General features: G+C 35.7%; 2 protein-coding genes across 2 annotated transcripts; one reads left to right on the top strand and one right to left on the bottom strand.

Annotated features, from left to right (window-relative positions):
* Positions 1 to 562: 562 nt before the first annotated feature.
* Positions 563 to 8,236, bottom strand: LOC107036991. The gene is made up of 15 exons (XM_015255297.2): positions 8,204 to 8,236; positions 8,002 to 8,112; positions 6,744 to 7,009; positions 6,397 to 6,680; positions 6,114 to 6,343; positions 5,952 to 6,067; positions 5,591 to 5,798; positions 5,047 to 5,241; positions 4,864 to 4,979; positions 4,548 to 4,746; positions 3,606 to 3,716; positions 2,569 to 2,834; positions 1,125 to 1,408; positions 849 to 1,054; positions 563 to 774 (listed from the first exon to the last, which is right to left on the bottom strand). Exons 1-15 carry the CDS (start codon positions 8,234 to 8,236, stop codon positions 640 to 642), a joined length of 2,760 nt encoding a protein of 919 aa, XP_015110783.2. The 3' UTR covers positions 563 to 639.
* A 1,457-nt stretch (positions 8,237 to 9,693) lies between these two features.
* LOC107037100 (ceramide-1-phosphate transfer protein) lies at positions 9,694 to 12,278 on the top strand. Its single transcript, XM_015255462.2, has 4 exons — positions 9,694 to 9,841; positions 10,019 to 10,227; positions 10,282 to 10,457; positions 11,760 to 12,278. The coding sequence occupies exons 1-4, from the start codon at positions 9,714 to 9,716 to the stop codon at positions 11,880 to 11,882; spliced, it is 636 nt and encodes a 211-aa protein (XP_015110948.1). The 5' UTR covers positions 9,694 to 9,713; the 3' UTR covers positions 11,883 to 12,278.
* The last annotated feature ends 2 nt before the right edge of the window (positions 12,279 to 12,280 follow it).

Raw genomic sequence — 12,280 nt, 5'->3', positions numbered from 1 at the left:
TATATTTCAAATATTCCAAGGATAATTTTTTTGCCTATTTTACATGAATGGCGCAAATGTTTATATTGAACAAACCGAAATTAGCTGTGTAGTTTACATCAAGTATGAAAAAATCGCGTAGAAAAACCCAGCGAATTTGCTAGACTATTCTATTGGATTTCTATTGACCTTTATATTGATTTTTCTATAGAGCGTATTTTAGTCAACTATTTTCTACAGAATTTTCTCGGCGCAGATTTTCCAATTTTTTTGGTTCATTTTCTTAAAAAAAAACAGAGAATAGAATGAAAAAAAATTTGGAAAATTTGAGGCGATGAGTTTCTGTAGAAAATATCTCAATAGACCAAATTGTGCGGAAAAATCGAATTCTATTGATTTTTTCTAAAGAATATATCCCATTGCTCAAAAATCATAGAAAGTTCAATAGGAATCTACTAGAATTCCCCGGTAAATTCGTAAGATTTTTATATGAAATTTTTTCATTCGTGATGTAGTAGTAGAGAAATAGCAGAGGTACGTCACCCAAGAAATCATACAAAAAAATGTAGAAAAAAAAACAAAATTACAAATGTCAAACTTTTTAATCATCATAGTTTCAATTAACTCTTAATACATCAGTCTCCTAACAATCCCTCATTTTCAACACACCAAATCCTCCTCCGTGGGTAGGACGCCCCCGAATAATTCGATAAACTTATTGAAAGGGCATACTTCTCCACAACCAGGTATTTTTATTGGTATTGTCTTCGGCGGAATCCCCAGATAGTACTGAACCTACAATAATGAAGTCCAAAAGAAATACTCATCATCAAAATCGATATAGTGATCAATTGAGACCTGACACTCACGCTGATGTAATAATTACCACCGTTCGCCAGTAATTCAACGAAAACTGCACTCGAATATTCCGGCACATGAGGTTTATAACCGATAATTGATAGGAGAGAGGAGACATTCAGATCGTGACCACTCAGCAATATCATTTTTCGTTTTGATTCACCATCACCTTTCATTACAGCCCGCATAATATCTATGAAGTTCTTCAAAATCCTTCCTGAAAGGATTGACAGTATATCATTTTAAAAAATTGAATCTCAACGAATTGAAAATTCTACAATTGTTACCTCCAACCAAAGTTTTCATTCTTGGAGTGGAGCTGATAAATCGATACCCCATAACGGTAACATCCGATAATATTCCATCCGGAAAGATGCCAGAAGTCCATTCAGGAAGCTTAAGCCCCATGGACTGTAAAGCTGTTAAACCGTGATAAAGGTAGCCTAAATCGAGTAGATTATTCATTGGTACCCCTGTCCATTCAGAGAGATCCTTCCGAAGGTCACTTAATTTTTCTAATTCCTCTTCAACTTCGGGGAGTTTCAGTACGCTGTAGAGCTCCTCCACAAAACTGCCAAAAATCAAGAACGAATTTTAGGGTCAACTCACGCGCGAAAAAAATTTCATAGAAAAATCTTTCGAATTCGATGGAAAATTCTATGCATTTTTAGCTGATTCTTTTGAACAATTCCACAGGTTCACTGCGCTTTTCTTTACGTTCAATGTAAAATATTTCTTTCACAGAAAATAAAAGGGAAATAGTGGAAAGACGGAGAGAATTCATGTTGAGGAATTCCTATAGAAAATGTCTCAATAGAAACAATTGTATAGGAGGATTAAATTTCACTGATTTTTTCTGTAAAATAGTTGCAGTAGGACATCTTCTCAAGCATCAGCAGAATTGTAAATTATAATTAATATTATTTGATTACCCTCTGATAGACTGATTCATTTATTCCAAACGAGATTCGTTAACTATTAACAAACGGTAGAGTTCAATATGACTAAATGAATATTCGTTAATAGTTAACGAATGGTTCACTTTTCAAGTTAATTCACGAAAAGTCTAGAACGGTTGGTAAATTTTATCCTACCGGTACAATAATTTTTACTCTACCGGCACGGTCATTTTTATTTTTATCAAGATAAAATTTCTCTAACGTAGAATAAAATTTGATCATCATGTATTAATTTTTACTAAATTTCGGGATAGAAATGAGGAAACGATGACTCATGATACACTTTTATAGAACGGTGTGATCATTTTTATCAAAAATTTTTCTCCGTGCAGATAATTACCGATCCTAATTAATGATTATTCGGTTAACGAATTAATTTACGGTTCTCATTCATTATTGAAATGATGATCAATCTCTTAGTAATTCCGGTTACTGATTTTTTTATGAATCCATCACCCCAATTCTGATTGTTAACTGACAATTTAATGCGTAATTTTTTGTTGTGATTACCGACTGACGGAGTAATCGAAAAATTGAAAATGCCAATTAACGATTCAGGGTGATAATTGGAATTACTTCGAAAAATAGTGGGAAATTAATGATTATTGCCGATCTCTGCATCATCTATTAAAAATCGCGCTATAAAGCTGCTGAATTATTCAAGAATCAGCCAAAAACTAATAGATTTTTCAATAGAATTTGCTAGATTTTTCAATGAAATTTTTTCGTACATGTCAATAAGTAGCTGCTAAAAGTAAATTCTCGGCCTAACTTTGAGCAGTTGATGATGGCAAGCAGATTATCTCGATAACGTGGTGCATAATTCATGACAACTGGCTGCCAATTCAATGTTGAATTCCACATTTGAACAGCTGCTGGCGGGAAGATAGCTGCCATCACCATTTGCAGAGACATTTTTGATCTGTCGTAATAAGAACTCTGCGCAAATACTGCATGAGGATGATATATATCCCCCAAGAATTTATCATATTTATCGCGTATGTGTAAGCCAAGTTCATAAGCACGTTGTTTTCCTCTCTGAATGAAGAATAAAAGAGGAAATTACAATATTGAATAATCATTGGAGAAAGGAAAAAGATGCACGGAGAAAATAAAATAGTAAAGATTACTATGTCGGAATCGGCACATAATAAATTTTACCAAAGTTTTGTAAGTATTAATATGCATGTGGTAATGGCTACTATGGGACATAGTGAACTCCTTAATGGTAATAGGTACTATGTTACGTAATGACGTTCACTATAATACTATGTAACTATAGTATTATACTAACACTACGAGTAGTATAGTAAGCGTTACTATAGTTACATAGTGAACGTTATTACGTAACGGTTACTATGTTACATAGTGAACGTTATTACGTAACATAGTAAGCGTTAATATGTAACTATAATAAGCGCTATGCAACTATAGTAACGCTTACTATACTACTAGTAGTGTTAGTATAATACTACATAGTAACATAGTAACATGATATGTATTAGTTATTATAGTTACATAGTAATGCTTACTATGTTACATAGTAAGCACACTAATAACGCGCGTGCGTTACTACTGTAGTGTAGCGAGTAAGCATAGTAAGCGTTAATAACGTTTACTATGCTTACTCTATTACATAGTAATAACGTTTACTATGCTTACTCTATTACATAGTAAGCATTACTGTGGAACATAGTAGAGATTACCATGTAGAGACAGTTGAAAACTCTTTTACTATGTTACCATAGTAATCTCTCTTGTGGCGATGATATTTACTATTTAATTCCCTCCGTGTGGGGTGATACTTGCATTGGTCAATTGTCCATAGCCGTAAGGATAGAAAGCCAATTCAGAATATGGACTCGTTGGAAAAACTTCATGGTCATGATTATCCGGAGTTCGATCTCCATGGCGAAAAATCTGGAATTATTATTTTAGGCAATTGCATTCTAGCTGTTTAAAACACAGTATTCAATGCTGAAAAGTATATTTCAATCCGTTTTTTTGTTTATTGTGATATGGAGATCGCTTGACCCGTTTCTCTATTACCGACATTTCAGGGACAATGGTTGCATGTGGCATTCGCGAATAGTGAATAGTTGAGTAGTAGAATTGCATCCATCCTCTCCTTATTCTCAACAACTCTGTGGTATTCTTCAATTCTTATCTTGATATAGAGAGGAGGCAGATTTATAATCGAATTGAACAGGGTCTTTGGCTTTTTATTCATTCATGCGAACGCAAGACCGACTATCTCATGAATTACAAACATCAAGTTTTATGTATCGGTGATTTTCTTCGTCATTTTATCTATAATTTAAACCTATAAAACGCCGATCCTTGCGCAATAAGAATATTGCACATATTTTATTTTTGTAACTAAATTATTGAAATAAACTGTTTGAACTTCAGCGAAGGCCAATGCGATAAAAATTATCAAAAATTAGCGCTCCTATGATGTTAATCATCGGTGACGACCAATGATTGGCCATTCACTCGTGACACTATTTCAAATAATGATCTAAATGATGCCACAAGCATTCAAGGTCACCGGTGCATTTTGCAATTATCATTTTTAATTCTCCTTTTATTATACAAAAAATCATAATTTCCAGAGGAAAAAGACAAACTTTTTCCCCCACTTATTGCCCTCGGATGATCATCACGTCTAGCCGAAAAATAATTCAGACCTAAATGTCCAGATCGAAATACTGATCCAGGTATGATAACCGGGTAATTTATGCTACTCACCACGCCCACGAGCTTGTATTCAAATCCTTCTGTCTCCCCGAAGGACGACACAAGAAAAGCTATGGAATAACAAATAATAACTGACATTATGATAACACAGACAATCAAAACGACACTCTGAACATATTTATCCAAAACTAGGGCAGATTGTCGGAAAATCTTCGGGGCTTCAGGCATGACTGCACCGAATTTAACTGCGCTTGGTTACTTATCACCCGGCTCTCGCTAACGGGAATAATAAAGAGCTATATCGTGGTCATTTCTAATGATCAAATAATTCTTTATTCATAGGGGCAGCTTTCATATCAGGTCTTGCCCTGTGGGTAGAGCATCACTAAATAGTTCTATAAAAGTCTTCAGAGGACATAGTTCTTCACAACCGGGTAGTCTCAGTGCTGTTCGCTTTGCTGAAGCCCCCGAATAATAATGGATCTACAATAATTGAATGATATATTTATGATAGAATCTGATGAATTACCAATGGAGGATTGAAACTCACGCTGACGAAGTGTTCATCATTCTTCGCCAGTAAATCAACGAAGATTTCGCTGCAATATTCTGGCACATGGGCTTCATAAACCCCAAGAATTGCTGAAAGACCAGTAATATTTGTGTCGTGACTACTCAGTAATACAATTTTTTGTTGTGATGGTGCATCTGTTTTGACTGCAACCAACATATTCTTCGTGAAGTTCTTCAGAAGCATTCTTGAGGTGTCTAAGTTCATATCGAAATTAACTGCGCTTGGTTATTTGTAATAAGGCACTCGATAATGGGCATAATAAAGAGCTATATCTTGGCCATTTCTAATGATCATATAGTTCTTTATTCATAGGGACAGCTTTCATATCAGGTCTTGCCCTGTGGGTAGAGCATCACTGAATAGTTCTATAAAAGTCTTCAGAGGACATAGTTCTTTACAACCGGGTAGTCTCAGTGCTATTCGCTTTGCTGAAGCCCCCGAATAATAATGGATCTACAATAATTGAATGATATATTTATGATAGAATCTGATGAATTACCAATGGAGGATTGAAACTCACGCTGACGAAGTGTTCATCATTCTTCGCCAGTAAATCAACGAAGATTTCGCTGCAATATTCTGGCACATGGGCTTCATAAACCCCAAGAATTGCTAAAAGACCAGTAATATTTGTGTCGTGACTACTCAGTAATACAATTTTTTGTTGTGACGGTGCATCTGTTTTGACTGCAACCAACATATTCTTCGTGAAGTTCTTCAGCAGCATTCTTGAGGTGTTTAAGTTCATATCGAAATTAACTGCGCTTGGTTATTTGTAATAAGGCACTCGATAATGGGAATAATAAAGAGCTATATCTTGGCCATTTCTAATGATCAAATAATTCTTTATTCATAGGGGCAGCTTTCATATCAGGTTTTGCCCTGTGGGTAGAGCATCACTGAATAGTTCTATAAAAGTCTTCAGAGGACATAGTTCTTCACAACCGGGTAGTCGCAGTGCTGTTCGCTTTGCTGAAGTCCCCGAATAATAATGGATCTACAATAATTGAATGATATATTTATGATAGAATCTGATGAATTACCAATGGAGGATTGACACTCACGCTGACGAAGTGTTCATCATTCCTCGCCAGTAAATCAACGAAGATTGCGCTGCAATATTCTGGCACATGGGCTTCATAAACCCCAAGAATAGCTAAAAGACCAGCAATATTTGTGTCGTGACCACTCAGTAATACAATTTTCCGTTGTGATGATGCATCTCTTTTAACTGCAGCCAACATACTCTCCGTGAAGTTCTTCAGAAGCATTCCTGAGGTAAGTTCGTATCAATCTAACATCAATCATAAATTTTGTAAATGTTACCTCCATTCAAAGCTCTCAATCTTCTACTGTAACTCTGGATTCGATAATGCAGATAAGCAGCATCTGACAGCATCCCATTGGGAAAGATTCCAGCTGCCCATTCAGGAAGCTCAAGTTCCATGGATTGTAATGCTGATAAACCCTGATAAACACTACCACAATTTTTCATAGTCTCGATTTTGCTGCCAGTCCATCTGGAGAGATCCTCCAGGAAGCCATGGAATTTTTCTACTTCCTTCCGCACTTCGGGGAGATTCTCGACGGCGCACAACGCTTCTTTGAATCTACGAAAACATTTTTTTTTTATAATCATCGATTAATTGGTGATGGAAAAGCCTTCGTCTCACTTTGAACTGACGACGGGCAGCAGGAGGATATCTCTGTCCCATGGCAGGTAATTCAATTCAATATTTTCTAAATTCAATTCTGGACTCCACTTTATTTCAGCTGGAGGGGAGAAGATACCAGCCATCACCGATTGCAGAGACATCTTGGTTCTGTCCAAATCAGTGCTGCGTGTGAATACAACATTTGGATCGTATACATCCCCCAAGAATTCGCCATATTGTTTACGAATGTGTCTGCCAAGATCATATGCACGCTGTTTTCCTTTCTTAAGGAAAATGAGAAATCATTTGTTAGAAAATAGGTGACATTTTCGATCAGCAATCTATTTCGCTGATCTTATGCTGGACTTGGGAATATTTCCAGCATACAGAATAGAGAGAAGGAGGTCGAACGGAGCACGGAAGATATGGGGCCTAAACCGAAAATTTCAAATAAATCGTAGAGGTCGCAGTAGTTGTGAGCGATCAGACGCAGACGCGGTGGAGAGGGAACTTTTGAATGGTATTAGTAATTTGGTTGGATCAAGTGGAAATAAGAGTAGATGTATTTTATTATTTTTAACCTGAACTGGCGGGTAGAGCGGCGCGCCGCCGCCAACTACTCAACCTATAGGGCGCCAGTGCAGTGCAAGTGAGACGTAAGAGATCTAGCCAGTTCAGGAGGGTTAATTGAACATTTGAAGAAAGTTTGGCGTTTTCGTGAACGAAGAACACCTCCGCGTCATTATTATCAAACTTTTTTCATTTCATTGAAGAATAATGATAGAAAGCGGAATAAAGCAAGAACATAACAAGAGTATCGACGGATAAATTGGCTTTGAAGGCAAAATCAACGAACACTAATTGGGAACAAGAAATATCGTTGAGAGCGCTGTTTTTTGCCAATATGGCCGTCAAAGAGGTATACACAACGCGCTCACGCAAGCCCGGATTTGCTTGTGTATCGTAGATGTGCACCCTTAACGCAGACATTCATAGAGGGCGTCTTGTTATTAAGCGTCCCCAATACATGGGAAATCTTGGGTCCGTGAGTTGGTGTAGTGAACCCAAGAACCTGCGTCACCTACCGTGCCAATTAATTTGCGCTCCCCATTTTCAATGGAGGCCCCCATTGCAGTTCGACCTCCTTCCCTCTATTCTTCATGATTTCGAGTTTATCTTGGCTTCAAAAAATTCTTAAAACATTTTTCGGTCTTGATTCTTAAAAACTTTTCATTAACTTCTTGATGAATAATCAAATGCATGATAAGTACATTACATTGGTCAATTGTCCGTAACCATAAGGATGGAAATTCGATTCTGAATATGGACTCGTTGGAAATGATTCGTAGGGATCGTTCTCCGGAGCTCGATCTCCATGACGAAAAATCTGAAATCGAAATATTTGGTCAAATGTTGTGATTGTAATTCATCATAAATTTATCAGAGATGTTAATGAACAAGTAGTTAATGACACTTGCCACGTTCGCGAACTTAAGTTCCAACCCAGCCATTACGTTGACTGAAATTTTGGTTCTTAATGGTTCCTCAATATTTGGCGTCTCGGAGTTTCGTCATAAGGTTCAATTAAGGTCCAATCTATATGTTCCACATGAGAAATTTTCATTAAAAATTTTTCTCCAATATTTAGTACGATTTTACGGAGATGTGAACATATGGATTTTTCAACAATTTTAAACTATTTCTTATAATGGCACAGTGGATTGAAGTTACAGTACCTACCTAGTCAACGTCTCATTGGAAACAATATTCCTCATCTCGCCGCGAGATATCTCTATCGTCCAGCCAGAGGCACCCGTCGATCCCTTACCATTTGCTCTTCAATTTGCTCACAAAAAAATTGTGATTCCCCTATAGTATTCTCTATCGAGCCAATGAAATATGATCTCAATTTTTTTTTCAACAGAAGCAGGCGAATATCAATAGATGACGACATTTGTCTTCATCGAAATCTGTTCTTAAATACTGCATTTCAAAAAAAAAAAAGACAAAAATTTGCTTTAAAAAAACACGCCAATTAAATGTTTTGATGACGAAAAATAAAAAAAATGAATAATAAAAAAATTCGTTGAAAAAAGTCAAATTCACCGCAACAGTGGGGTATAAATAGAAGATTAGATATTAGTCTTTATCGATAGCTGTTCTTGAATACCATATCCCGAAAAAAACAAAAAACTTTGGTAAAAAAAGCGCTAAGTAAACGTTTTGATGTGTTGTCGGAAAAAGAATTTATAATAACAAAATTCACTGGAAAAATTCAAATTTTCACAACATTGGGGTATCAACAGCAGATGATACGTGTCTTTATCAACAGCTATTCTTAAATACTATATCCCAAAAACAAACAAAAAAATTTGGTAAAAAAGGGACTAAATAAACGTTTTGGTGTGTTATTGAAAAAGAATTTATAATGAAAAAATTCACTGAAAAAAATTAAATTTCGACAAAAACGGGGTGTGAATAGGAGATTACATTTGTCTTTATCGACAGCTGTTCTTGAATACGGTATCCCATTAAAATAAAAAACATTGGTAAGAAAAGCGCCAAGTAAACGTTTTGATGTGTTATCGGAAAAACAATTTATAATAAAACAATTCACTGGAAAAATTCAAATTTCCACAACATTGGGGTATCAACAGGAGATGACATTTGTCTTTATCGACAGCTGTTCTTGAATACCGTATCCCAAAAAAAAACGAAAAATTTGTAAAAAAAAAGCGCCAAGTAAACGTTTTGATGTGTTATTGGAAGAAGAATTTGTAATAAAAAAATTTCTTGAAAACATTCAAATTTCCACAAGACAGGAGATATCAACAAATGACATTTGTCTTTATCGACAGCTGTTCTTGACTACCGTATCCGAATGCTCTTATCATTCGTCAGAAAAGAAACTACTGTGTACACGTAGACGAACGTTATGCATATATACACAACAGAAGAGAACATTGAACATGACCAGTATCTTCGAATATGGCGGAGGGAGTGGAGGTGACGTTCTTCGACCTGAGAGTAGTTCACGATCACTTTGATCGTGCCCTCATAGAAGATGACGATGTCAACATGAGGGCTTATCTCGATGCCTACAATGAACTTTACAAGTGAGTCCACAAATTATTTAACTTAACATAAATATTTTTATGGAGGCAACTCATCCCCGAGTGTTTTCAAATGAGTCACATGACCAACTACTACAAGTGCAAAAATCATTACCTGTACAGAGTGCATAATTCCTGGAAATAACGTATTCATTGTTTCCATACTGCTCTTTGTTTCAGGTTCTTTCAACTAATGGGAAGTGTCTTCAGTTTTGTTTCCGCCGATTTGAAGCAGAAAATTGATATTCTAAATGAATTATTGAATAAAGAAGAGGAGAAGTATCAAACAGTGAAGTCAATGATCGAGCATGAGAAGGAGAATAAATTATTGAACAAGGGAGATTACTCTAATGGGGCTAGGACCCTGCTGAGACTTCACAGAGGACTTGGTAAGTTTTCAATCGGGTGACGTATTGAGAAGATAAAAAATTGTTGAATTTCAGATTTTATTAGAGAATTTTTGAGGCAATTGGGGGATCTCTCCGATGCTGATAAGACATCGAGCTGTTGTCAGGATGCTTACAACAAAACCCTGGCCAAGCATCATCCATGGGTCATAAGGAAAACAGCTGTTGTTGCTATGTACACCATGCCTACCAGGGAAACACTGCTCAGGAAGGTAAATGTCATTACAGTATTGTTAGATAATAAATTGTCTGTCCGTGGAACGTGAGATAAGATAGCTGAAGACATTAGTGCGGGACTCAATTCCCCAGCAATTTGTTTATCTTCAAATTTTGTAAGAAAGAAAAAGCATGGGCAAAAGGGGCGAGTCGAGGTAAATGGACACTTGACTTTTTTCGTAAAGTTCATGACGTGTTGAATAATTGATCAAATGGAATAATTTTATTTTTCAGTTGAAAGTAGAATTATTCTCCTTCGTGATGAACTTGAACTGAGCTTAATTCATGAATCTCTTTCTGAGTTATGGATATTTCGAAAAAAAAGTCGAAAGTGTCCATTTTACCCCGCTCACCCCTATCTCGAATTTAAAACGAGAACTCGAACCTGGCGGATATCTCGAAGGAATGGAGAAAGTAAGGCGATTTTTATGAATATAATCGTCTTGCGTGGGATTTTCATGAAGTCCACCTAACAAACAAAAGAGAATTCAATACCATCCTATGAAACATGAATAGACGAATCATAATTGTCCAAATCATTTAGGTCTGAAGAAAGCAGAATAATTCTACTTTTTTAATATTGCATTTACTGAGGTTTTCTTCGAACAAAGTTGATTAGAATTAATAGCTAGTATTAGGAGATTATCTTACATTGTTCACATCAAGGATAGGAGAATCTGAATGCAATATAGTGAAAATGATGATCGATTTTTTCACTTTGAACAAATAATATTAATATCCAAATACAATATTCCAAATTGAGGTTTAATTTTTCATTTTGGGCGGAAAACACGAGATGACAATATATTGGTGAGATGAACAACAGATTAATTGAATTACCGTGTGAACTAACTGAAAATTGATAACAGTGTGGGCACACACTTTTATCAGAGTTTCAACAAACATTTAATTCCAGAAATTCAGACTCTAAAGTGTGTTCTAGAAGGAATCGAATTGTAATTATGATTAAAATCTTATTCAGTGAGCATAGGAATTGGAACATGAGCACATCATTCATTGTAGTATGAAAATTTAACAGCTGTTAAATTGGGACATATGATTCTCATCGGTCGTATTGCTTTGCGCAATAAGAATGATTATAAAAAATTGATTGCAAAAAGGAATATCGAATCTGACAGGAAAAAGGGCATCAAATGAAATGAAATTGTAAAATAACGATGATTTGAAAAATTACTGGCTGAAAATAGAGGTCTCAAAAATCAAGCACTGACGACATGAAAAGTCGTCAAAATTGAATGAGTATCTGAATCGAAAAGTTAAAAAACTCTATTTCACAGGTATGTGGAGACAATGTTCAACGTAATGTTGACGTTCTGCCAAAAATGTTGGAAGTGACTGCCGACATATTCAACCGTACACACAGTCTCTACGATTTCCACGAGCTTCACGAGTTACCTTGAAAGTATTGCGATAATTTAAAAAGCATTTGAATTCATATCAGTGAAGAAAAATGGAAATATGTACTTATGATTGTTGGCAGTGGACGGAAGGATGAAATTCCAACATTTTACAGCTTCAAAGGCTATTGAAAAGTCCGAAATGTCCACTTTGCCCCCACCTCCGGTAGCTTTATTAAGCTTTTGTATTTATTTTTAGAGAATCAATTTAAAATACCATTCCAGAAGTTGGAAAATGTTTTGTAACAATCGATGAATTTCAAGTAACATTATGTGCTTCGTGTAATTTTTTCGGTAGTGTGCAATCGTAAAATGTATTCTGCACTTTTATGTAAATTTTTTAAGATTATTCCATAAAACAAGCTATTGCGACGGAAAATAAAACTCATCAGGATATAATG

This window comes from Diachasma alloeum, unplaced genomic scaffold (assembly GCF_001412515.2).
Source record: "Diachasma alloeum isolate Michigan unplaced genomic scaffold, Dall2.0 Dall_scaffold_00213, whole genome shotgun sequence".
Classification (NCBI taxonomy): Eukaryota; Metazoa; Arthropoda; class Insecta; order Hymenoptera; family Braconidae; genus Diachasma; species Diachasma alloeum.
This window is presented reverse-complemented; position numbering and strand designations above follow the sequence as displayed.

What these genes read in the sequence shown, in the direction of transcription:
- LOC107036991 (XM_015255297.2), bottom strand. Translation starts at nt 8,236, where the DNA reads ATGGCTGGGTTGGAACTTAAGTTCGCGAACGTG. An exon ending in ATTGAGAGCTTTGAATGGAG is followed by an intron (nt 6,344 to 6,396) that starts GTAACATTTACA and finishes AACTTACCTCAG; the next exon opens with GAATGCTTCTGAAGAACTTC. An exon ending in GTGGTAATTATTACATCAGC is followed by an intron (nt 775 to 848) that starts GTGAGTGTCAGG and finishes TCATTATTGTAG; the next exon opens with GTTCAGTACTATCTGGGGAT.
- LOC107037100 (XM_015255462.2), top strand. Translation starts at nt 9,714, where the DNA reads ATGGCGGAGGGAGTGGAGGTGACGTTCTTCGACCTGAGAGTAGTTCAC. An exon ending in GCCTACAATGAACTTTACAA is followed by an intron (nt 9,842 to 10,018) that starts GTGAGTCCACAA and finishes TCTTTGTTTCAG; the next exon opens with GTTCTTTCAACTAATGGGAA. An exon ending in GAGACTTCACAGAGGACTTG is followed by an intron (nt 10,228 to 10,281) that starts GTAAGTTTTCAA and finishes GTTGAATTTCAG; the next exon opens with ATTTTATTAGAGAATTTTTG.